Source organism: Perna viridis, chromosome 8 (genome assembly GCF_037379345.1).
Source record: "Perna viridis isolate PV_CMFRI_1.1 ecotype Kerala chromosome 8, ASM3737934v1, whole genome shotgun sequence".
In the NCBI taxonomy this organism is placed as follows: Eukaryota; Metazoa; Mollusca; class Bivalvia; order Mytilida; family Mytilidae; genus Perna; species Perna viridis.
The window spans coordinates 6,864,899-6,892,754 of record NC_142452.1 but is presented as its reverse complement, the minus strand read 5'-3'; the positions used below and the strand labels follow the sequence as shown (position 1 = coordinate 6,892,754).

Genomic DNA, 27,856 nt, shown 5'->3' with positions numbered 1-27,856 from the left:
ATCCCGAGCCCGAGCCCGAGCCCGAGCTCAACTTCCCCGAGCTGAAAATGATTATTGCCGATATCTTTTTTAAATTGAGAAGAATTTTTAAATTTTTTTTATAAATAATGTATAAGAGTACCAAATAAATGTATTGAAATATTCAAAATAACGAGATATTTAGTTTGCTTTCAAGCATGGAAGAGAATGTGTTTCAAAATGGGTATTTTAGGTATTCCGTCTCGGGAAAGGGAGATAACTCGATCTAAAAACTGCTTAAATTAAAGAGTGCACTATCTGATCATCGGGTTTCTTTGGAAACAAAATTAAAAGAGAGTTCGCTAAAATTGTCCAAGAATAATATTATGAGATTATTTCAATGTCATATTGATTTTATTATAGTCTTGAAGTTGTCTAAGCTATATTATTAATAGTTAAATATATTTATGAGTCCTGAAGTCTAAAAAATTCTGAAATCCTGAAAAATTGGAAAGATCTTTTGGAGACAATCAGTTCAAGACTATTATCTGAATATAATAGCATTAAAACCTTTGATTTTTCAACACTGTATACTTCTATTCCCCAATACTCAGTTAAAATCCCGACTTAAAAACATTATACATCGTTGTTTTTTTCCCCCAAAAAAGATGGTACACTTAAATACAAATACATAGTTCTTGGTAGAGATTCCTCATACTTTGTAAGAAATAATTCCAAATCATCTTCCAAATATACAGAGGAAGATGTTTACAAAATGCTGGAATTTTTAATCGACAACATATTTGTCCAGTGTGCAGCAACAAACGGTCGACATTCCAATGGGAACAAAGTGTGCTCCTTTACTTGCTGACCTATTCCTTCACTCGTATGAGGCTGACTTTATAGCTGATGTGATCTGATCCAAAATAAAGAATATCGTTTGGCTAGATCCTTCAATCTCAGTTTCCGCTATATAGATGACGTATTATCTTTAAACAATCCTAATTTCGGGGATTTGATACATCGCATCTACCCAAAAGAACTTGAGATAAAGGATACTACAGACCCTGTGAAGTCAGCCTCATATCTTGACCTACACTTAGAAATCGATGGCAAAGGAAAACTATTGACCAAATTTTACGACAAACGTAATGACTTTTCATTCAGAATTGTCAACTTTCCTTTCATCTGTGGCAACATCCCTTCGGCTCCTGCGTATGGAGTGTTCATATCACAACTCATACGTTATGCCAGAGCTTGCCAAAACTACACAGACTTTTTGTATCATTCTAGAACTCTAACAAATAGGCTTCTGGAACAGCGTTATGTTGCTTCAAGATTGAAGTCATAACTACAGAAGTTTTATGGTCGTCATCATGAACTCGTTCGTTATGGTGTATCCATCAGCACCATGAAAACTGATTAATTAAACGGGTCATAGTTTTCCTTTCCTCGTTTGTCTACCCCGGACTTGACTTTTTATGAGCAACTCGGCGGGTGTTTCTAGAAAAGCAGAGGACGCTTGTCCTGCCGGTGCACCTGGTCCATGTGTCATAACCTCTATTTCTAGGGGGTTGATAGAAGTAAACTCTAATCTCTAGGGTTCTATGCTTTATTGCCAATAAATGTTAATGCCCTATAAAATAGTTATATTCAATACACAGCACAAGATAAATAATAGCATCTTGCACATAAAGATAACATAAAAATTAACCATGTGTGTGAATGTATATTTTAATACATTTACATATCATAGGAAAAATGTAACATTTGAGTAAATTTAATTTACGGCTTCATCAATCTGCTTGTGAAGCATAAACCAACTAGCTAAATATGTAGTTTTACTCCATTTGACTCCATATTCAAATGTAGCAAATTATAAGAAAATGGTAAATTATCTAATCAAACATATTAAAGAGCAAAACAACAGCATTAGAGTATAAGCGATTTAGTGCATACAATAAGCGTAAAAAACATAGCAAAGCAAATACATAAGCAAAGCAAAAACTCAAGAATACAAAACACTTAGCTTACCTCACATATCGTGCAAGAGGCACATTTGTAAATGGTCACAGGAATAGTCTCCAGTACTACTGTATTGTACCTGAAGTATCAAAAATCACTTATTGTATTTATAATTTAAAACAATTACTTCATGACCACAGTGTGTGATCGATTTAAAGACTTACACTTTTACTTTCGAGCGGTCCACTCGAACTGTTAAATGAATCAATCATTAATCGCTATTATTTAAGCATAGTAAAATAACATCACAGATTTGTGTGTTTAGGTAAATTATTATGAAAGTTACACAATCAATCAATCATTCATACCGGACTTTCATACGAGGTAAAAATGTTAATTTCAAGACCATTAACATGCACAATTAATCTAGGAATGTTAAAGAAACTAATCTTAGTAATAGTTAAGTTGAAATCAGATGCGTATATAAGTTTTTAGTGGTATCCGAGTTGCTCATTTACTTTTGTTACTTTGTATGTATGATTTTAGTTACTTTATGTTCTTTGTTGTGTATGTCTGTTTTCCATGTCTGGTCTTTGTCCATGGATTACATTCTTTTGATTACCGCTATAACCTTGGTTCCCTTGATTACTCTTAAAACACCTTATGTTTTTAAGGCACGATTACTGTTTTTTTTTCTCATATGTTTTTGATAACACTGGTAAGTGTTTCAAATTGGTTGAATTATGTGATCAGACTGCAATTAGTAACTGAACAAAGGCTAAACACATGGTTGGAACCATACAACCGCTAGACGGGGTCTTTCGTCATTCCCATCAATTAACAGACGACAATTTGACAAGTCTGTTTATTGGACTACTGTCAGTGTCTTCAAATAGGTAAACTAATATTACAACACTTAAAACTGTCTTAGTATATTCTTTGACAATTTTTTTCAGATACGGATCTTCTTGGCTTGTAAGGGACATGTGTGTAATTTCGTTTTCGTTGCAATATGTAATAGTTTTATTTAACCACATTTTATTACTTATAAAGTAATGGATCTGACACAAGTTATACCAACTTGTGTAGTCTTCTCAAATGTAACATATTTGAAAATAATACGAGCATGACAATGGTTTACAAGTTCATTAACATTTTATAGACAGAAGAATGCATGAACAAAAATGAAATACTTCCATATTCAGATGTTTCTTCCGATGTCGACCATGGTGATAACGGTGATGATGTTGAAGTTGATGATTATAATGTCTCTAAGAACAAACATTTAGCAACTATTAAGCTAGAAGAAAACGTTTACTTATCTTAATATATTCATAGACGTGTTGAAAACTAGTTCGTTCGGTTCCACAGTAAATAACTCACAATTTCCGCTAGTATCGATGTCTATAATGCATTTTGAGGGAGCCATCTCAGATGTTGAAGTAAGCCATGTCTCGCGTCAATATACCAGGGGTGGGGGGGGGGTGGGGGGGTGGGGGGGCATTCAAGGAAGTAATGATAAACATCTACTCTCTCGTGCCCACATTGAAAACTACAATTGTAAATGATGTTGACGCGAAAAAAGTCCAATTTCACGAAGGAAGCAGAGCATCTAAGTTGCGTTAACAGGACGTTTAATATTCTTGGTCCTCACGAGAAATTTACAGTGACTTGAGTATTACTAAGTGATGATTTTTGTTTTAGTTCACGTTTGAATTTCGAAATAGTTTCTGAATTTCTTGCCGATATATAAAGTGCATTCCATTCACGAATAGTGGATGGAATAAAGGATTCATAAGCAAATATCTACTTATCTATAAAATGTATGAAAATAGGGGAAGCCACATCTGTTTTTTTTTCTTTTGTTCTGTTTATTTTTTGTTTCCTTGACTATATTGTAACTTTTTTTTCCGTTTACCGTATTTTCAAGTGGTGTAATCTTTCATGTTCCAATTGTACATAAATGGGTTGAAATACATACTGACTTCCATGATGCTCTGTTGAAAATATTTTACCATTAGACAAGGACTTTATATTACACTAATATACACTCCCTGTATAAATAATAATAATAATGATAACCAAAAAAATGAAAATTAAGTATAAGTATATGATAAATAAAAAAAGAAATAATAATTTAGATATGACATTGTGAAAAACTAATTATTCATATAATAGGAAAACATCTTTTCAAAATATTTATCAAATGAAACAAAACTATAATTTTGTATTTGTTTATCATCAGAAATTGCACTCTACAATTTAGAAAGTTTTTACATCGAGTTACCTCCCTTTCCCGAGAGGGATACCCAAAATACCCATTTTGAAACACATTTGCTTTGATACTTGAAAGCAAAATTTATCTCTTATTAAATTGAATATTTCAATACATTTATATTATACTCATAGATATTTCTTTAAAACATCTAAGAAATTCACCCCATTTTAAAGAAGATATCGGTAATAATCATTTTCGGCTCGGGGAATTTGATCTCGGGCTCGGGCTCGGGCTCGGGATACCCGAAATAAGGTACTCCCCTTCTTCAAAGATCAAACTGAACTATTTACAGAACCTATGAAAACGTTTACTGTAATGAAAAAGTTGACTAATGTATTTCAAGAAATCCACTCTCGGCAAGTATGAAGTCAAATATAATCAAATTAAATCACATCGACAATATTTAACGGAGAAACAATTTTGCATTTCCTCGTTCCGGAAGACCAATCAACGTTGTACCGAAACCGTTACGTTTTTTAGTATAGATGACGTCAAACATTGTGAAAGACCAAGACTAATTTCTTAAAACAAATCTGGTAAATGTAGATTTTAAAGGTAAATCTGTCCTTAAATCATATTGGAAATCAGCAACAATGTCCCTTGTCGTGTTTCTACCTAGGAAATTCAGCTTTCCGTGCCTTGAGTATATGTTGAATTTACAAGTTGGCCAGTTTTTCCATGGGTATGATGTTGGATGAGTTTTGAAAGCTGTTGTTCTCATTATTTAAGTTATTAGAGGATTTTCTATTAATAAACTTGAAAGAAATTGACTATGCCACCAGGGAAACCATCACCATAGGTGAAATGATGTGGAAGCCTTGGAAATGAAATATGGCGGTGGTTTACAAATGATCTCATGGACTTGGGTTTCTGTAAGCTTAATCATGTTCACCAAGTATTGGGAGAGTATCAGCTGTTCTTGTCTGTATGATATGACTCATCGAATCTTGTGAAAACCAATGGCTCGTAATTCAATGAAATTAAAATATTTATAGTTTGCCAGAAATGAGAAATTGCATATCAGTAATATGCTTAAATGCTGGCCCAAAAAAAATCAATAAGCCATCAAAAAGCCCACAAGAAATAAAAACAAGTATGTATCTATCAGTAAAGGGTTCTACATTGTACATTAATATAATGGGAATCTTGCTCATGTTTCCCCCAAGATTACCTGAATTTTGGTCAACAATGTCCTTTTATTTGAGTTTCACTTGATCCATATTTATTAAAAAGTAGGAAACCATTGAGAGAGTGTTCAATGTCTCTGATGCAACAGCAGTGATGTTTTGGGTGGTGATAGGTTTTCATTTCCTTTACTTTTGTTTAGCTCATCTGGCATAAAAGTACATGTGAGCTTTGTCATCACTTGAGGTTTGTCATTGTTGTCTGTAGTCTTCGTTGACTTTTCTTGAAAAATCTTCTCCTCTGAAACTGCTCAGTGGATTATTACCAAACTTGGACACCAGCATCCTCCTTAGGGTATCTACTTGAAAAATTGTATTTATTATTTAGGTAATGCATAAAAACATGGCAGCCATTGTTATATTTAAACCACCAATTTCTGCATATATCTACAAAACTATAAGATATTTGAAAATAGATGGCATACTACTTCTTCAGCCTAAAAATCTCTACAAAAGTTAGTAATGGGGCAAAGTTGTCAAAAAATGACATTTTTTGGTGTTCTCAGCCAATATACATTGTGTATTTAACTATGATTAGATAGAAATAACTTTCAGTTGATGAAATGATCCATATGATAAGGTCTATAAAGACTCCATTGGGTCAAAATTGTCAGAAGACTTCTTATAAGAGTTATTGCCCTTGAAAGGCAAAAAATTACGTTCTTTGCAATTTTCTGTTAATATCTTGAAAACTATAAGAGATAGGAAAAAACTTTCAATTGATGATTATGATCCTTGTGATAAGGCCTTCAGAAGTCTCCTTTGGGTCAAAATTGTAGGACGACTCCTTGTAAGAGTTATTGCCATTGAAAGAATTGAAAAGTTTTCAGTATATTTTCTTTTTTTTTTGGTGCAAATTTCAGGAAAATCTGTAAAAATGTAGTTTTATCCCCTGAAAATGCACTTTTGATGATTTTTTCTAGTTTTTTCCTGTTATCCAGAAAAAAGAAAGTTGCTGAATTGTATATATTTCACTACTATTTTGATAATAAATACATGTACACTATGATACAAGGAGTGTATTATGAGAATACTTTCGATATTGAGCAATTCAGGCTCTTGTGAGCCTCTTGTTTCAGAACTTTTTCAAATCTTATTGAGCAGGTACAATGTACATGTACATGAACTTGTAAAATAACATATTTTGTATTAAGATTTAACATGCATGTACATGTAACCATTTCCCTAATTTGGAAAAAAATCTAATGCAATATGCAAATACACATACATATCATATCAAAATAAACAATAATTAAAGAGTTAAAATATTTTTCTCTGCTTCTTAAGTGAAGTATAATTGAATTGTTGAATATTTTTTGTGGAATTGTTTCTAATTTCTTTTATTAGATATATCTACTGTATTGTGTCCAGATTTTAGCTTATGATATTAGATAAATTGATAAAATTGAATGAGGTTTTTTCTAGCATTGATGTTAGGAAACCATATACATGGACTCCAATTAATTAAGGGCAAAGGAAGAAAAGGTGAAAAAGTTTCAGATTTATCCTCCCATTTACTTACAAATAAGTAAGAACATAGATGAATCATTTACACACTAAATTTTGTTCAGGTGTTGTGTTTTAAAGACTAGAATTGAGGTCTCCTTTGGAGGGGAGACCTACTGTTGTCTTGTCAGTTAGTAGTAAGGACAACATCTGGAATTGCTCTCCCCACAATTATGTGTAAGTTACAATGCTCTGAACTTCAGAACAAAAACAAATAAACAGCAGCTTGTCAGTAAAATTCCTCTGAAGCTAATTAAGACAATTTCATGGAACATGGCAGGTAATTCAGCGGTAGGGTAACAGAATGTGTAAGAAGTTTGTTTGGCAGGGAAATTTTATAAAGGTATATGTATGAGAGATAACTGAAAAATATGTTATTCTTGTGCTATGTTAGGTACAATTACAAGATGTCTGAGAGTTGGTTGGCATTGAAATGAAATAGGAATGAGTGATACATTTGTAACTGTACAAGTCTTATATAAGAAGAAGATGGTTGAATGAGGTGGAGAGAATTAGAGAAAAACATGTTTTGTGTAAATTATAGCTACGAATTTATATGTACATTGTCTTGTTTGTTTTTATTAATTAATTTTTCTTTTGGAAGAACTGCTTAGCAAATTGTCATAATTTTATAACAGTATTGAAAAGTATATGTTGATGATAAGTTTTTATTGCAGATAAGGTAGGATTGTGCACTACTGTCAACACTTATTTTAATTTCTCCATTGTTTACAGTTGAGATGATGTGAGTAGAGTCAAAGTGTCTCAACCCAACACATTGGAATCACCATTTCAAAATATGGTTGTAGTTCAATTTTTATGTTTACATGACAAAATATATTTAATGATTTTTAAAGTTTTAATTGCATTTCAGTTATATATAGAAAAAAATAAATGAAAAGTATTGGAGTGAAGCAATTATATCTGGGAGAGACAGTGGAGACAAATAGTGACTTTACTATGTAGAGTGGAAAAATATAAATTTAGGTTGATGGTAGTGTAGCAGTTATATGTAAAACGATACATGTAATTTATAGTCCTTTTAATAAATCCTCTGATTTAAAAAAAAAAATTAAAAACAGTTTAAAATGTGAGGTTAGTAGAAGATGAAATCTTTTCTGATGAATGTAGCTACAATGTAGATTCTGTTGGTATTCACTCTGCAGGTAACTTTCACTTCTTAGACAATATTTTAAACGTGTCATTGTATGCTAGAATTTATTTTTGGCAATGCATGTACACATACACTAATTTCATTACCACTCCATTTAGGAAAGTGTAATCTTGATAACACTTGTAACATTGCTGTTTTTTTATTTATAGCTCAGCATCACCTTTCATTGTAACTTAAAATTAATGCCCTATAAAGTTTGTATTAATTCGGGTATTGGCTTGAGGCTAAGTTGAAGCAGGTATCCATGGTAGTACATTACTGGGAAGTTTTGCCCAAAGGCAGTTAAAAATTATTTTTAAAGCACTGCTATTCAAATTAATGCAATAATGTCAGGATTTTCAAATAACTAAGCCAATGTCATTGATGCTTTTAGTCACAAATATAAAAGGGGCTTATTACTGTCATGTGTGTTGTAATTAGTGATAATATTGAAAATGTTTCTTTATGGATTTTAGTATCAGTAGAGATTTTTTAATGTATCAGTATATACATTCATGTCATAGAGGGTGTGTTCCACGTCTTTAACAGATGTCAAAACAGTTGATTTTGCCATTTCCCTTTACAATCCAAGGTATTTTATAAACACTTGTGGCATTCATCAACTGTATGAAGATTATTACTGGATTAGTTTGTGAGAGTAGAGACTAATTTTGGCATGCATTATAATATTTTATTCAGAAATTGACTTCAAAATTTATTATGAATACATAATTTAGCCTAATTCAGTCATACTTCAATACACAGTACAATTTTTTTTCCCATTCTTATTTATTGCATGATTCCTATGATCATTTTACATGCTTTACATGAGAAATCATTATAAGAGATTTCAGGGAATTAAAATCTCTTTTGGTGAATTTCTTCCTATTTTACATTATTCAGGATTTTTTAACCCTTTTCCTTTTGTCTTGTCATTGAGTGAGTGAATGGTTGTGATTTTCATTTTATGTGTTTTTCAGAATTTGTATGTATATTCTAAATCGTAGAATGAAGGTAAAACATGTTTATTTCTTTGTGTATCTTTTCAGTATGTTATGTGTTTATAAATAGTTTTTTTAAAGGTTTGATTCATATTGGTATTAGGAATATCATGAATAAAATGACTGAATAAATTAATCAAGACTTTTATAGACTGAAAATTCAAACTTGGATGATTTCTAGCCTAGACTAACAACAGACATCACAAGGATTAGTGGAGCAGTACAGACAGCATATAAACACTTTCACAAAGATATTTGAACATTGGAAAGTGTTGACATTTCTGTGCTATTCAGTAAATAAGGATGTCAGCTTATGGAAACGATTGTCATTTCTTTTACAACTCTACTTGTAGCAAGGTAAGTTAAATGTATTTGTTAGTATGATTGGTTATTATATGTCAATTATTTCTAAATAAAGATTTCAGGATCAAACAATTCATACCTTATCCTGTCATGTTCAGAGGCATGACAAATTAAAATGTACAATGTACATGTAAGTGGCCATTTTGGACACTGATCAATCATTAATGGATGATAACATTTGCAACATAGCCATACTATTAAGGCAGTATCTACTATTTGCTAAGAAACATTTTTCAGTATTTGAAAGGCTATGTATCTTGCCAATAGGAAGTAAATTTTATCAATGTTACTATGTACTATATAAACAGATATGACAGTGACACAATTCATTGACTTAAATGGCATATATCCATCATACATGTATGTTTTCTGTGACCTCAGAAAGGGGAAATGATGGTTATATCAAAGGTTTTCATTATATCTCATGACTTACATGTAATAAGTCTGTTTATTGTAGGGAGATAAATGTGCCTTCAGACACTGTGAGCCAGCAAAGAAGTGCACCACTACTTGTACATTCTGGCAGCAGGGCATCTGTTCTAAACCAAATTGTCCATACAGGCATGCAGAGCTGCCAACAGAGGTAACACCAATGTTTTATGGCACTTAATCATTCATTTCTATTCATATGAATCCACCCCAAGTATGCAGTAAGTTTGTAATGATAACTAACCCTGTTGAGTTATATTTATCAGTGTTTTAATATATATTAGCTACACCATGTACCTTGTCATAGGCCCATCCTTTTAGATGGGATGTACTATGTTATACAGGTGTCCATCCATCTTTCTGTAAGCATTTTATTTTGAAAAATAAAATAAAAAAACCTAATAATTACAGGAGTCCATTCTTGCTTTCAAGAGTGGAAGGTCCTGACCTTTTCCAAACTTGAAATCAGTGGTCCACTTAAGGAAAATCAAGTTCACTGTTAAGTGTCAATATAGAGGGTTGAATATCTAGAACCAAGGTACAGAAATACAACATTTCATGTGAAAAATTAGGTGTCCTTGACCTCAGACCACCACTTACATAAACTCTTGAGTCGTAAAAGTGTACACAAACAACCTGTGGTCCTTTTCACAAAAAAATCGTAAGTGTAAAATTAGTCATAAGTTATGACGTCATAGTAAATCAAAATATTGTGACGTCATAACTTACGATTACTTTTACACTTATGATTTTTTGTGAAAAGGACCACTGATCATTAAACCCTTACCCTTTCTTTGTTTGCAGAGGAACAGACAAGTGATACCATGTTACTGGGAGAACCAACCAGTTGGCTGCAGTAAATCTAACTGTCAATATCAACACTTCAAGCCACGTCCTAATGCATCATCCATACAGATTAACCCATTAGTTTCTGGTAATTATGAGAAACGAAAAGTATTTCTATATTTTGAATAATTCATTCTAGGATAGTTTGGTAATTTGCTTTACATGTAAGAAATAATCAAGACAAGCAGTAACATTAGTTGTTTACTTTCACTTTAAAAACTAAAATGTATTAAAAGGCAGCATGTTTGTTGCCTATACTTGGCTATACTGGTACTATTAATTACTTGACAAACACATGAAATGGGATTGATTTACCTTCCTTCTCTTTACTTGAGATCTTTGAAGGTACCAAACATTTCCAAATATACATAGCAACACTGATATTTTTGGGCATATCGTGCTGAAAGCCTATCAACAGTACATTTGTAGTACCAGATAAGCAAAAATATAATTATTTTTTGAGGACATAGGAACATCTGAAGTTTGGGGATGGAACATGCTTGAAGCCTGTGAAATGAGTTAATATAAAGATTGAATTTATATTTTAGAACCTGCTTTGCCTGACACCAGTGTTCCACCACCAGTGTTCAGTCAGTTACCAGTATCCCAGCCTACACCTATACCAGGGGTACCAGTCATTCAACCCGTTGTTGTACATTTCTCAGGTATCTACTAGTAAATGTTCAACATTGTTTCATGTAACTCCACCACAGGAAGTGGTGATGTATTATGTGATACCTTCTGAAAAGTCTGTCCGTCTGTCCGTTCCTGACGGTTGCAAAATGATTACTTGAAACTTTGCTCTGTTGTTTAATACCATAAAATACTGGTTAAGATTAATTTTCAGCAAAATCAAAAGTCATACCATTTTGAACATTTTGCCATCTCCCTTTTTTAACTATTACATGGCTGGGTATCACTAAATGCCCTATTTTTTTTATAATAAAATTGATAAGTACAGGAAGATGGTTCTCCAACTTGAAGCTTGGGAAGAAATTATAATGAACTTGTTCTCAACCAATAATATGTTTTTTAACATTTAATTGATTTAGCTATATCTAAGTCTATTTGTCTTTTTTGAGGGCACAACATATAGAATGATCTCAAAGAATTATTATGAATATGTAAACACTCTTGCTGTTTTTCTTATAGGAAATAAGGTGTTAAAATAGGTTAAGAATTTTTGTGTTCATTGCGGATCTTAAATAAATTACTGTTTAGCAGGTTATTTTGGCTGGGGTAAATTTTGTTGATTTTTTTAGCCAAACATAGAGAAAATATTATTGCTGGTTTTATTTGTGCTGTCTGAAAGTGAATAGCAAATTAATTTAGGGGGTAATGTGCTCAGTATGCATAGTTTTTACTAGGTTAAACAAAACGGCATCAATAAAATATGTACCATAAAAATGACTCACTGAGACTCAATGACTCAATGTTAAAAACGATAATTTAATGAATACAATATATTACATGTATTGATAAAAATAAAATATTTGAGATATCTAGTGGCTCATATTTGTCGTATGTTTTTTCTGCGAAATTAATTTGGTGTTCAATATTTATTATGATCGGGCTTGAATGGGCGTATTGGAATTGAGTGTTCACAAGTAAAATTTACTCATGATTCATCAAAATTAAGTAAAAAATGTCAGGTTCGTCAGCTTAAAATTTTGCATGATTTATTTTCGTGACTACTGTTGATCCATGAAAATAAACCAAAATTGAACCGCTGTCAAAATAACCTGTTATGTGGTAGTTCATTTTGTTAAGTAGGTCAGTTATGAAGGTATAGTATAGTGCTATAGTATTACCTGTTAACTTTCATTTTCAGATTCTGAAGTAGAAAGTGAAAAGAATTCCCCTGTGAAGTTGAGAAAGCCTGGTAACCAGGTCCCTTTTTCTACTGGCATTACTAGGACAATCAACAATGGTCCAAATGGACAATCAAATGAAGTCATATCAGCAGATAAAGTCATAATCTCAAGCATACCATCATCAACATCACAGATTTCTACCATAAAAAGTCAGATTGATGTGACGTCATCTGTATCACCTATCACAACTATCCAGGCGGGACCTAGTCAGATACCAAGTTCCATTAAGGCTGGTTCCGATAACATGAAACCTGGTCAGATCCCTATCATACAAAACTCCAGCCAGACTGGAATACTACCAAAGCAAACTAGCTCAACTGGTCTTCCTGATTTAGACTATTTTATAGGTAGACCTTTTGTACCTAAATCAAATAGATCTCCCATCAGATCATCACCAAGGTATGACATTAGTCCTGATAGGAGGAGTTATGACAGTCATTATAGCAGATCTCCATCACCTAGAAGCTTGTCACCTTGGAGAAGAAGGTCAAGATCACCTTCACCAAGAAGAAGTAGGTCTCCTCGAAGAAGGTCTCCATCATATTCAAGAGATCGTAGTAGATCCCCAAGAAGATGGTCTCCCAGGCGAAGGAGTCCATCACCTAGAAGATACAATCTAAACAAGAACTCCATCTCAAGACCTCAGGATAGATATCTCCAGAGTCGTAGACCTGGATATGGAAGGCAATCACGAGGTCATTCACCATCACTGAGGGGTCAAAAGCCTCTGGAGATTTCTTCCCAAAAAAAGATCAGTCTGAGCAAGATCAAAGATTCTGCAGGTAAAATCTATACTCTTGTTATACAGTCGAACCTTGTTAAGTTGAAGTTGAAGGGACCATGCAAAAATGTTCCAGTTATTCGAGGTTCGAGTAATCCGAGGTCAAGGATAAACTGGTACTAGTAGTTTGGTCAATAATTGTTTCTGAATTTACATCATTTGATGTACATGTACTTCACTATGCACGGCATTTCATATCGGAAGATATTTTTTTTGTATGTTGTATATCATATTTGAAATACTGAAAGGCACCAAGTGTTTTAGTGAAATTTCATTTTTATTTTTTCTACATCAAAAACATCATAGTTCATCACATGCTGCTTTATTTGATTCACAATCAGGAGTATCGTCAAACCATGTGCTCTACATTAGTACGATAAAATTTCATTCACTAGCGAAACGAGTGTAGTCGTTGAAGTACTCTTACTATTGTCTGTTTGATGTTTCATTAAATAGTCAGATATCATTACAATTCATCTGTATTTTTTTTCAAAATATCAAAATATCCAATATCACTGTTGGTGTAAATTCCTATGTGTTATTAATAGAATTTGTTTCTTGTAACAACACGCACAATTATAAATTAATTAAATAAACTAATCCATAAAGAGTGTCAACAAATTAATTTTAAAAATTAAAAATAATCGTTGTTAAAACACACTTCGATCATGATTTGTAATAAAGCAATCAGTTTTCCGACTAATTATAGTTGACTTAGAGACATCAGGGATAATCAGCCTCGAAGTCCTATCGAGGAGACTGATTGATTACCTCGAGTCATCCGAGGTAAAATTGTATTGGAGTAAGGAGAGTTTTGCTGGGAATTGTAATTAGTTCAAGTTATCCTAGATTTCGACTAATCTGAGTTCGACACATCGAGGTTCGACTGTATTGTTATTGGTGATGCATTTGAATAGGAATGATAGTCTAAAACATAAACTAGAATTATATATAAGTTGTATGTACATTGTGTAGAACGTGTTAATATCATCAGCAGAATTTTTCAGAAATTGTCCTCTATTTATGAATCCTCACAGAAATACAAATTAGAAATCTTTACTTAAAAAAATGGGGTTATGTTTCAAGTTGTTCCTATGTTGGGTTATTTTCCAGGAGACAAACAAAATGGTCAATGCTTTTACTCAGTAACCAACAAATAATGTGTTCAAGTGATGTCCACCCCACTCCACCCCACATGAACTGGCGAGGTATTATGAAAAGTTGTTTGTCTGTTTATTGTCTTTCCATCCCCCGACTGTTTTATAACTTGAGAACAGATCAGTGAACTTTGGACAGTTCTTTAGTACCATAAACTGCAGGTTAAATTCAATTTCAGCAAAATCAAATTTTTTTTAACATTTTGCCATCCCCTTATTTTTTTCAACATTACTTTATGTTCCATTAATGCCCTATTTTTATGATTTAATATGTAACCTCGCTCACATTTTTCACATTTTTACTTTGCAGACAGTTCAGAAGATAATAAAATAAAGGTGAAATCTTTAGAGGAAATACAAAGGGCAAAAGCTTTGTTATCTATGGGATTGATTGAACTAAAAAGTGGTAAAATTGTCAAAGTTGGTAAGTTATATCATTTATTACATTTACACTAAAATTGTAATATAACGATTGTTTCCTCAGTCTTAAAACAGTTTCTCAAATATGTGTTAGTAGACAGGATTATGTCTCTAAAAAGTGTACTGGTTTATAAAAAGAAGTTATGAAACTCCTAGGAGCAAATAGAGTCAATAATTAACAATAATCTAATTGTTAAGAGTTACCGATGTTCCTAATTAAAATGTCCATGTATATTCAGTGTGGAATGGTAATAGTATTGTTTGCTGAAATTCTTAAAAGTATCTCAAATGTCAAAGAAAAAATCAAAATTTGAAAGTATTTGATGTGGTGTACGTTCAGTAAAGTGGTAAGTTCTAAATTGGCATTTTGTTTTTGAGTAGTTAAATAAACAAGTCAGATTTTTTAAATACTAGATAATATGCTCAAGTTGAACTGTTTCATTATTGAACATATTTTTCGAGAATATAAACAGAAATTGTGAAATTCAACCTTTTAACAGACCCAGATTTGATAGCATTATTTTGATCTATAAACTCATTATCATAAAATGTGTCATCAAGATACAAAAAATTGTAATTATTATTGTAACGTTTGTTTCTAGATACATGTACACGTAAATACTGGAATTGTTTTCAGTTGTAACAAACTTACATGTACTTTATATACATGTATGTAAATATTTTGTGAATGTATTCTTTCAGGGGAAGTAGACAAATACAGAGAAGTTGAAACAGAGGAGAAGATGAAAAAAGAAACAGAGGAGAATGTGATAAAGGAAACAGAGGAGAAGGTGAAAAAAGAACCTCCAAAAAAGAAGAAAATTATCAAGAAAGTTGTAACAAAAAGCAAAAAACCTTTAAAGAAGGTTGAGGAAAAAGTAGAGGAAGATGACACTCCAGTGATAGAGAAAAGTACTAATGCTGACTATGGTGATGATTTAGATGATTTGGGGGAAGAACCAGAAATTGACATTTATGAGGCCATTGATGAAGATATAGGAGGTATTATGTGTTGTAGTTATGGTTTGGGTTATGTTGGTAAAACAAAAATTATTAAGTCATAAGATTTTTTTTGATTTTTAATTTGTTTTGACAGATATGATTGCAAAAATAGAACTTAATTCTTTCCCAAGATTTTCTGGATCTTAAAAAAATAAAGCTCATTGAGATCCAAGTAATGAATACATATGTCATTAAAAAATTCAAAGCTTGTAATTATATTATTTGCTTTCTGTAAAGACTGGAGAGAAAATTGAAATGGGAAACATTGTTCAGAAACACTTATATTTGGAGCAAGCACACTAAATTGATCAAAAGTAAGTTCAGATATAATTTACAAAATAATAGTTACGCATAAATTCATATTAATTTCAGATCCTGGTTCTCAAGATCTTGAAGAATCTGAGGAAGAAGACCAGAATATTGACGGAGAGCAAGAGGAACAGGAACAGGTATCCAGTTCTGAAGAAGAACCAGTACAATACCAGGAAGATATCAGGAGAGCTGTGAGGAAAGGTAATGTGATCGGAATCAAGGATGAAATATATATTTATAGCCAAGGGTAATAAATTATGGACAGTGTTTGATCTTCTTTGAAACATGAGATTTCTAGACTCAATGTAGAGTAGTTTGTATTTTTGAATGAAATCTAGAGTAAAGCGTATTTTGGAATTCTTAATTATAATTGATTTGAGGATACCTTCTAGCATAGGTATAAATTGTTAACTTTAGCTAAAAATTTTCAAACAAACTTTTGTGCTTTTGTGTATTACTTGCATCTTCGACAGTGAAACAGGCCTAGTAGCCATTGAATCCATCCATCCATCTGTCAAGCTTAGGGTACCTACTTTGTATAACCAGTAACTTTTCAAATTTTGCACAGTGATTATATAAATATAAAGATGTGCATCTCCTTTTATGGAGAAATTTGATTAAAATTTCCCTTCATTTTAAGGGTGTTAAACTCAGTCATTTTGGCTCTTTATATTGTGAACTGTACCTACTTCGTGTAATATGTCACTAAAAAGTATTAAGACAATATTCTTCAAACTTTGCACAGTGGTTTTGTACATATTGAAGATGTGCACCACGTCCCTTTATGGAGAAATTTGATCAGTTTTTTCCTTCATTTTAAGCTTGTTAAAAAAAATTTCAGCAGTATTTGCTATCATTAGGACAGAACATATGAAAATTTGTAACCCACACTGTAGGTTTTTTTTTTTTGAACTTGTTTAATGTGCTGACAAATATTTGACAGTGATGCAAGTCCAGACATGTATTGGTCTTGTTTATCTTGTATTTAATAATTGTGTGATACAGGTTAAATTTGCATAATGTCTACTTCACATTATAACTTATCTATTTCAGTAAAGTTCTCTTTGTGTATTTCAGATGTTGATGTTAATGTTTCACCACCAAAAACCAGGGTAATTTCTACCCAGCTAAAAAGACAGCGTAAAATCATAGTGGAAGAAGAGAGACAAAAGGAAGAAAAACAAAACATGGAAGGTAATTATACTGGTAGAATTGAAAGGTTGGAGTTACATGTCAACAAGGCTGGCACAAACAAATCATAAGTATACTTATTTCACATTTGTTATTAATATCTTTTTTAAGAACATGACAACTTGGCATATTGCAAACTCAGCCTTTAATTTGACTTTATTCCCATGGCATCAAAACTTCCAACATTCATAGGTACATAGTCTTTGTTGTTTGTCTCCTTCACAATTATCCTGAGGGTAATTTTAGATGTAAAGTGTAAATAGGTAATTTTACAATATGAAAAAGTCCAAAATCTTTTGCTGGCAACTGGAAATGTGCTCTCCTTATATTAGAGCTATACACAATTGCTCAAAAATTTATGTGTATACTTATGTTATTAAAATAGAATGTAATTGTGATCATATTTCATTTTTATTTTTACTTCCAATCATTGATACAGTATAATGGAAATAAGATTGCAACATTTTATTTCGTTTTCTTTTTCAGTAACACAGAGACTCAGTATCCATAGTAGACTTGGTCGGAAGGTTGATTCTGCTGTTGTTAAAAGCAGTAGTGGTCAGGCTTCAAAAGATTCAATTGACTCTAAAGTTGGTAACCTGCAAAAAACACTAATTAAAGCAAGTGTCAAATCTAGAGTGGGTACCACAATTAAAGAAACTTCAGATAATACAATTGGTAGCTCAAATGCAGGGACAATCAAAGGAATAAAAAGTAGATTAGGGATAGGAACAAGTAGATCTGACACAGGTGAAACACAGGTGTCTAGTTCAGAACCTCGAAAAATGATCTTGAAAAGAACGATTGAAAACAACCTGGAGGATGATGATACTAAGAGAGAAGTTTCTAAGAGACGCAGATGGAATAAAGGCTCAGCAAAAAGTCGACTGGGACAAAGTGGTAGTGATGCTAATGTTGACACTGATTTAAAAAAGATTGTTATAACACGTAATATTGTTGATGATGAGGACTCTAGAAGTAATGATGCTACTAAACAGAAAAAGCATACAAATACCTCCAGTGAAAACAAAAGTCAGGTTAAAAGTACTTTATCAAGAATAAATAAAATAATAGAGGAGAAAAAGGATTCTAAAGATCAAGATTCATCTAAAAGAAATATTGCTAAATTAAACATCTGGAGTTCAAGGATATCAGAGAGTATTGCCGCAGTGGCTCCATCACGCAAACAGTCTAATATTGGTAGGTTAACTTCTTTTGTCTCTTTCTGAATAAGACTAAAATTATATACATCTCTGATCAATTTGAAACTAATCTCTGAGCTGTATCAATTTGAACCATTACAAAGTGTATTGGTAATCATTATAGATGAATTATTGTGTAACTTTTTTTTGATAATTTTCATGTAACATATTACAGTCACTCAATCTTGAGTAAGTAGATTTGTATGTACATGTATTAGGCAGATAGGCAAGGAGGTTGTAAATTTAGGTGTTGAACAGAGCTGTGCACTGAATGCAATTAATTCTACTGATAGGACACTCCAAAAGATGAGCACAATTTAAATGATAGCTTTTAATAGTGCAATAACTGGTCATGATAATGGTGGTTTTAGTTGTGCAATAACTGGTCATGATGATGATGTCCTTTTTATTTCAGATTTACATGATTCTTCAAGTAATGATTCTATGTCAGCTGATACTAGTTTGTCAAAAAAAGAAGCAAAAGTTAAAAAGTTACTGAAACAAGAGAGAGCTCTTTATGTTCCACCAGGGAGGAAACGTCCAGGTTATTATTACACATCTATAACAATAATTCACTAAGTATTATTTCAGGAGTATATCTTTATGTTGAATTTTATTGCTGCTAAACTCAATACATTTCTAGTGTTATTATTAAATCCTGTTTATGTTAAGTAGTATTTTGTTAGTGGATTTAACTGTTATTGGTATTTTGATTCTCACGAATGATGAATTGTGATAAAAATATTTTATCTTTTTTAGCAGCAGCTTCATATGATGACCAAGAAGAAGAAATCACTCCACCAAAGCCTAGTAAAAAGCACAAAGAAAAGGTCTGCTTTATAACTGTCCTGATATTGTCAAGTTCTTTATAACTGTCCTGATATTGTCAAGTTCTTGTTACATTTATTGTGTTTATTGTAGAATAATGTCTAATGAATGTAAAAATGAAATTTTACATGTATTAGTTTACTTCACCTGATAAACTTCATCCAATTATGGACATCAGCGTACTGTATTGGCTTTTCCTCCACACCCCTCATTTGCTACCACAGAGCCTCTTTCCAAGCTTTTCCACAGATTATGTTGCAGCCCTCTTTTTCAAGTGCTCCTTGCTCTCCCATTTTTGTTGTTCTTATGAGTTCCAGTGAAGTGCTCACTTTGTATTTTTATCCATCTACATAAACTTCATCCTTCTGACTGTATGTCCACCAGTGACACTTAAGTTAACCTATTTTGTCTAATCTGTGACTCAAGAAGTATTATGAGAGCCATATATACTAGTCAATAAAATTTTAAGCATTGTTCATTTACATATTAAAAATGTGCAACTCCTATGTTATGGACAAATTGGAAGAAAAAAAATTTCTTTAATTTTTAGCATGTTGAATGTAGTTACTGTAGACGTAATTTTTGCTGTTGCTAATTTTCATGGATTCTGTCAAGTGAACATATTCACTGTTTCAAAAAAATGAAATAGTTGTATAGTGTTAAAAATCAATTTCATGTGTACTATTTTTTATGGTTTTCTGTCCACCGTGAAATGATGGTCCAGACATGTTAGATCTAGTTTAACTTTCAATATGTCTCCGTTATTATCTACATGTACTGATACATGTATTAGTTATAGAGACATCAAATATTTCACCAACTGTTTACATTGTACATGTAGCAGTAACTATTTATAGTTAATCAATTATTTTTTTGTTTTTATTTGACAGAATTCTGAGTCAGAAACCATAAAAACATATTCTCAGATAATGGAGGAAAAGAGGAAGAAATTGGAAAAACAAAGAGAGAAGAAGGCTAAAGCTGAAGAAAAGGCAGTGAAGAAGAAATTGAAGAAAGATAAAGAAAATGGTAATATTTAACTTTAAATTCCCACATGCTTGATTTTCGAACTTTGATTGGTTTGTGTAAATTACTGAAATTGTAATTGCATTATCTGAAAGTTCAGTTTACACTCACAAAATGAATTCACCAGTAAAAAAGTTGGCCACTGATTTCATTCATTGTTATTGTTTTGTTTCATTATAATTTTTAAAAATTATCTGTGAAATCTCAAAACGATGATCATCGTGGGATACAACACTTAAACAAGGTATTATTTGAATTTAGAATTATTTAGGGTTTTAGGAAATAATTAAAAAACAGTTTGCAAAATTGTCCCTACTGTGGAGTTAATTACCAGTAGTCTTCACCTTGTGATTAAGGTAACATCAAATTGGTCAATATCAAATTATTTTTATTGTTATTTAACTAACCTTAACCCTTTTCTGTGATGGCATGACTAACCCCTGTTGTGGCTATTCCAGAAACAAATAATTTTCTGGGGGCAGAACTAAGTTAATTTATTAATGTGCTGGTAGAGGATAAAATTAATGCTTTTCTTATAAGACAAATGTATCGCATCTTAATTTTGATGTATTGATGGTATCCGAAAATATCATGCACGTTCTGCTCCCGGAACACACTTTTTTATGAAATAGCCCTTAATAGAACTTAGTCTTTCATCTTATTTTTTTACTTAATTTTCTAAAATCTCCAAAATAATTCCAAAGTTAAATGTCTCAATGCTTCTTTTTGACCAGTATTTAAACAAATTATTCACTTTTCATAAGTCATTTTGAGTTTAACTTTTTACCTGTAATTATTTTTTCATTGAAAGAAACGGATACAGAAAATAATTTTACCAGTTCTACCTGAACACACAGAAGTGTGAAAGTTATTGGTTGTCTTACTGAAATTATGAATAGTCAGTTTTATTCTTACTAATGATAATCAGTTCACTGAGCTGGAACTATCTATGATAATTACTCCTAAATCTTGTTTACAGAGAAAGGATCTGAGGCAACTGTCAAAACAACAGAGGTCAAACCATCTGAAGTGATGCCAGATTTATCCAACAGGAGAGATAGTCTTTTAGACTCATTAGATTTCATCATGCCAGATAAACCTGAAAAGAAGAAACCTGAGTTAACATCGGACCACACAGATCTCCTATCATCAGTTACACCTGATGATTCTGAGCAGAAAATAATCAATTTGTAAGTTATACTGCTGTCTTTCCTGCTTACTGTTCTTTTGTTAAGTCTTGTCCTATAGATTTCAAGATTTTTATTCATCCAAATCAGAGGCCCACAAGGGGCATATAAACAAAATAAAGACATTAGGTGATTGTATAAAATCAATGAACAAGGATAAATGATAACATTACAGATAATATGTAATGTTTTTCATAACTATCCAAAATAGTGACTTTCTAACACCGGGATGATTTTCTTTTGTTTTTTAGTTGATTTCCGCTATTTCAAATCCAGATTTGACCGTTACTATTCTTTTTTTACTGTATACTTACTTCCGATTTTCCCACTTTCTGCTTTGTTTGTTGACTTCATAAAATCATCTTTGCAGTAATAGGAATCAACAAATGTTTACATAATATGGTTTGATAAAAACTGTAGTATTATCTTAACTGACATTATAACAAAAATTCTTGGACTTCATGTAAATTTTCTGAATTTTATTTTCAAGGTTAATTTACAGTTTGGTTCAGTACTATATAAAGTATATTTTTCAGACCACCTTCCAGAAAGAAGAGCGATGACTCATGGTTAGAGTTCAGTAAAGAGGACTTGGAACTGACAGTAGAAGGAGATACAGCAGATGATGATGATCTTCTGAGAGAAATAGATGAACTTTTGGCATAGACCCATCTGATGGGATATCTGATCATATATATAACTTTTACATTGATGAAGTGGAAATATTGAAAAAACTGTGAGAGTATGTAAAGACAAGAATATAAAAATATAATGATGTTTACTGTATGTTTTACCCATGCGGAAAATGAGTTTAGATATTTTAAGCCATCCCATGAATTATTTGTAAATTTGTAATTTCTCTTGTAGGTGTTTGAAGCAGATAAATTGACATTATTTAATCATGTTGTGCGTTTTTATTCATTATCATGAACACAGTGCTGTTATCATTTAGTGCAATCAGTTAAAAATTGGTAAAAAAATCATTTGTTATTGATTTTAAATATCAGATTGAACAATGTATAGTTGTATTTAGATATTAAGATTGTGATATCTTGAATAAACTTTTGATTAAGTAAATGTTATTTGTTAGTCCTTTATTTTCATATCTCTGCAGAATATTTAGAGTCTTATAATGGTATGGTGCTGTTGTCATCATCATCTATATAAACTTGATTTGTTTTGTAATAACTTGAATGATAGTTGATGTATCTAGATAAAATTTTACATCAAAGGTACAAACCATTATAGGGAATGGGTGTTGATTTATGGTGTTATGGTCACTCCTGTTTTGGAATTAAGGACCTTAGAAATTTCACTTTATAAATCATTTTTTATAACTCATCTTTTAAGAAGGGACATATTATGGTATGTCAGTGTCTGTCTGTTTGTCGTTCACAATTCACACAATAACTCAAAAATGCTGTCATACCACTAAAGAAAGGCTTGGGTTGATTTTAGGGATTGTGACTTGAACTGTTTAGGATTAAAGGGCCACAGAAACAAACATTTTCCTGATGTTGAGACAGTAACTTGAGTAAGAGTGAAAGAATCCCTTTGATACTGAATCAGAAGGTGTCATACCACAAAAAGAAGGCAATACTTGATTTTGAAGGAGTAGGGGGTCATTCATATTTCTGTGTCAAATGTTTAATTGTAATCCAAATTCAGATCTGTGTCAAACTTGAATGTTTTATTCATACTTGCCCCAACTGTTAAGGCTTCAACCTCAGTGTTCACACCAAGCTACGCCCTTCGAAACATTTTATTTATTTTAAAATCTGTGACAATGATATTGCACTGAATAGTTAGAAAAAAAATTGTTCACATACATACAACATTGTCTGATGTCTTCCTCCAAGAAGGAAGGAAGATAATTATTGTTGGATAGCTATAGAAGATACTCCGATTTCAGGTTTATACATGTTTAAAGGGCATATCTGTTCGTATTGCTCTCTATATACATACATAATGTACAGTACAACTTCCGCGACAATTATACAGAACTTCATTTTCATAAACAAAACACGTTGAACTTGCGTTCCTAGTCGTTGTCATCATCATCCGTTGACATATAAATATTGGTTTCCTGACCATAAAATATGATGTACTGCATGATTTCATAATTCCGTAGCACAAAAGGGGTGGGTGGACTGAGATTGATTTGGGAAGTTACTGTATCAACTATATCCAATAATAAAGGACACTAAAACAGAGGTTTCCTTAACTGTCTGAATTGCTACTTTCAATGGGATTTGATCTATGAGTCTTGAATTAGTAAGAATCTTAGAATGTATAATTACAAAACTTGTAATATAAGTAACGATAGCAGATTCGCATACAGTGGAAACCCCATAAACCGGCCCCTCTGAAAACCGGATTCCTCTGAAAACCGTACATTTATTTTTGGTCCAGAATTAACGCCTATATATTCAAGTAAAAAAGTCATCTGAATACCGGCCCCTCTAAATTCCGAATTCCGGCCGTACATTCTGGGACGAAACATGTTTTCATACAATATTGACCTCTTAAAACAAAATCTGTTTACCTGAGAAATCGGTGAACCGTGTTACCTGTCACTCTGTGTATTGATTATTGATTGACATATTTCACATGTAAACCATTGCCGCCGCACTATTTACCTTGTTACGTAAACATGTCATACGGGTGCAAATCGTAATTAAATGTAATTATCAAACATCAAAACATAATAATTAAAACAAATCGGCTTGTTAAGATAATGATTAAAAGGCAATTTAGCTTGCACACACAATGATCGGCGTGGTTTACCACATGTATATTTTTAATTTGTTTTTAAACCCTTGAATATCAAACGGTTTTGTAAAAGCAAACTTCATTTGATTTAAACAATTTTTCCGACCGCGGTGCATTCTTTTGTCTTATGAGTAAATTAAATTAAATTTATGGTTTCATTTCATTTGGCTATAAATTTTGAGCGTTAATAAATTAAAATCATAACTAAATATTTCGTTTTACTTGCTAGTTCAGTTACTGCTAAAAGTATTCATTTCATGTTAAAATGTCTAAACCGCCTGCTAAACGTCGCCGCCTTGAACTTACTCTTAAAGACAAAAATAATTTGATAAAAGAGTCTGAAAAGTATCCTAAACCATCTCAGAAATCTTTAAGCGAGAAATTTGGCATAGGCAAAACAACAGTTTCCAATATTCGCATTTTTGTTCAGCAATCTGGTTCTGTCTTCATAACTCCCTGTCTGAATCGGGGAATATTTGTCGACATATTAATGATTCACTACAAAAATCTTGTGGTGACAAGTTAAATATTTTTAGTGTAACGAAATACGATATACCCGCTATTTATTTCATAACAGAAAGGCAATAATATAATTCATGTGTAACGACGTAATTGTACGGAAGCGTATCAAAGGTCAAAGCTATTCCAAATACCGAAGAATGTGGAAATGGGACTTTCTCAAAGAGACAAGAATTAACCCTTGAAAAAGGTCTACAGGCCTCCAACGATTTAATTTTTTTCTCACAATGGAGTCGACCTTCGACGGGCCCCTGAAACGACAAATACTAGTACGAAAAAGGCATCATCACACATTTACCCTAATTTATAAGAGCTAACTTTAAAATTACTAAAGATTAATTTGGAAAACTGAGCTAAGCTTACTAGGTGATTCCATCGCTCCGTTTCCCATAAACCATATAGAGAACTCCATAAGTGATTTAATGCTTTAAACAAAACATGAGTGCACAATGTCATCATGTGATGAAGAATCAGTGAAAGTTTTGTATCAAATTCCATTCAACGGTTTCAGATCTAGAGGAGTTGCTCGACCAATGATGAAGTCCATGGTTTGCATCAGAAAACCCCTAAAGCCAATCAAAAAGAAAACACCAAAATAGAAGGTGCACATTGGCATCATGAAATAAAGAATGTGTAAAAGTTGCCTCAAATTCCATCCAGTGGTTTCAGAGCTAGGAATTGCGGATTAGAACTGTAGATAGACGAATGGACGGACACCATGATCACTATATACGTCCCGCTTTTCAAAGGCAATGGCTCATGTACAAGTTCAGACAGGAGGGAAAGATCCGGTGCAAATGCAGACTACATTCCGGAACAGGGTTATGTTGCTACAAGATTGAAGTAATCACTACAGAAGTCGTTATCATAAACTCGTGGATCGTTACGGTATATCCATCTGCGCCGTGAGAACCGACTTGTTCAACATATCATAATTTTCCTTTCCTCTTTCGTCTACCCCGAACTTGCCTGTTCAACGATCGTGAGGCACATGAATGCCTTTTCTCTCTACATGAGAAATATGTCATCGTGCTTGTGGACAAAGCTTCAAACAACATTGCATTTGTTGGTAAAGCCCATTACATCAATATGCCTTATAAGGAATTGGGCATTGATAATAACATTCCAGATAATGCACATACAAACGTACTACTTTTGACAAAGATGAAATCCTAAACCATAAATCCTTCATATCTTCCCTCAACATCGGAACAAAATATGAGGATTTACCTTACTTTTATTGGATTCCCAAACTTCATAAAAATATATACAAAGGAGGGTACATAGCTGGATCTTCATCTTGCTCCACGAAGGAAAGGTCAATATTACTTCACCTTACAAAAATATTGTCCGCAGTGAAGGATGGACAATAAGCTAGTTGCAATACCACATAATCTCGTAGTGGTATTAATCATATGTGAATTTTTAAAAGTTCTCAAGATTTACTTCAAAACCTAAAATCCCGCAGCTTTTCGGAAATAGGTTCTCTCCAAACTTTTGACTTTTCAACTCTTTACATGCTTTGGCACACGAAAAATTGTAATCAAGTTTTAAAGGACTTATTCGTAAATCTTTTGCTGTTTCTACAAATTTTGTTGTTCTCGGATACAAATCCACATATTTTTTGAGAACATCGCAAGAGGGCAAAGTGTGCTACATAGAAAAGCAGACGTACGATATGCTTAATTTCCTCATTGATAACAAATTTGTATGCAAATCGGTATTCCAATGGGCACTAACAGTGCTCCTCTCATAGGCGATTTGCTTTAATATTCATACGAGACTGAATTTCCTCGGAACCTCGTATGAATGTTTTCTCATCAGAAAGAACATTATTAATTACAGTATCCAATAATCGCAAAATTAATTGTAACGACAATGGCGGATCCAGGGGTTGGCAACCATCCTTTTTATTGGATAATTTGTTATTTTCACGCGTTAAATTGACAAGACAATAGCTGCCTATAGGTTACAGACCAGCAATTCAACCAATGAGCATTTGGAACGTACGCAAAAATAGTCCTACGCAGAAATTACCCCTGTTCCTCATAGTGCTGTGAAAAAAGTTCTCATCTTATTTAAAAAATTTAAACGGTTTCTGAAAGGAAAAACATTTCTGTACATTTTATAGGTGCATTTTGCTTCTTGTGATGTGAAGCCTAATCTCCATAATGATTTTTAAGTATACCCCTATCTTGTGAAAACACTGGGATTTCCCATGCTATTTATAGACACTTCACTTCCGGTGACCAGTACTGCACTGCAAGTCTGCTAACCCCACATGCCATTCTGAGGATTGTGAGCTGACATATGTAGAATCATGCTGATATATAGTTCTCTGCAGGTTAAAGTTAAGGTAAAGTCCAGAGAATCCATTGAATATTGTGAAATTAGCATAAAAGCCTATGGGAAGTGGAATTAATGGTTTTTAGCCTCTAAGCTTTCTGAGCAAGGCAATGCATATATTTTTAGCCTATACGCAAATACGCAGTTGCGTACTTTCGGAAAAAGTTACAAAAATAAGAACACACATTTTAAAGATGAAATAAAGGTTATTTATCACATATGCATACCATGACCGTAGTATAGGCTCTGAAAAACTGGCTCCAAAATCATTAAAATTCAGGGGTTTCCCTCAGGGCTTTGCCTTGCCGGACTCACTGGGGGCCTTGAGCGACCCCTCCCCCAAGACCCCGAAATTTGCGTACAACTAAAACAGGCCTAGCTACGCCCCTGGCTATAATAATTATAAGGACACAATAACCATACAAACATGTATATGCGATTCAGTAACAACCGTATTTGATAAAAAAAAAAAAAAAGAATATGCAATTGTGTACATGAGTATGTTTATAAAGTATGATAAATTATTATTTGTATAATATGCTATGGGGTGAAAGGC

General features: G+C 32.6%; 1 protein-coding gene across 3 annotated transcripts; it reads left to right on the top strand.

Annotated features, from left to right (window-relative positions):
- The first annotated feature begins 4,681 nt into the window (after nt 1–4,681).
- LOC148609131 (uncharacterized) lies at nt 4,682–22,740 on the top strand. Of its 3 annotated transcripts, none has more exons than XM_088596284.1 (16): nt 4,682–4,756; nt 9,127–9,402; nt 9,866–9,991; nt 10,642–10,771; nt 11,232–11,348; nt 12,515–13,339; nt 14,806–14,919; nt 15,618–15,917; nt 16,290–16,430; nt 17,307–17,423; nt 17,907–18,620; nt 19,038–19,166; nt 19,385–19,452; nt 20,341–20,479; nt 21,456–21,666; nt 22,200–22,740. In XM_088596284.1, exons 2-16 carry the CDS (start codon nt 9,349–9,351, stop codon nt 22,327–22,329), a joined length of 3,315 nt encoding a protein of 1,104 aa, XP_088452410.1. In that variant the 5' UTR covers nt 4,682–4,756; nt 9,127–9,348; the 3' UTR covers nt 22,330–22,740. The 3 variants fall into 3 exon arrangements, with proteins under 3 accessions (XP_088452410.1, XP_088452408.1, XP_088452409.1); XM_088596282.1 differs by having other exon boundaries at nt 19,382–19,452; XM_088596283.1 differs by having other exon boundaries at nt 4,683–4,756; nt 9,227–9,402; nt 19,382–19,452.
- Nucleotides 22,741–27,856: the final 5,116 nt, after the last annotated feature.

Bases quoted from the DNA above. Each gene is read 5' to 3' on its own strand.
- LOC148609131 (XM_088596282.1), top strand. From the start codon at position 9,349: ATGTCAGCTTATGGAAACGATTGTCATTTCTTTTACAACTCTACTTGT. The intron at 10,772-11,231 runs GTAATTATGAGA...TTTATATTTTAG, and splicing joins GATTAACCCATTAGTTTCTG to AACCTGCTTTGCCTGACACC. The intron at 21,667-22,199 runs GTAAGTTATACT...TATATTTTTCAG, and splicing joins GAGCAGAAAATAATCAATTT to ACCACCTTCCAGAAAGAAGA.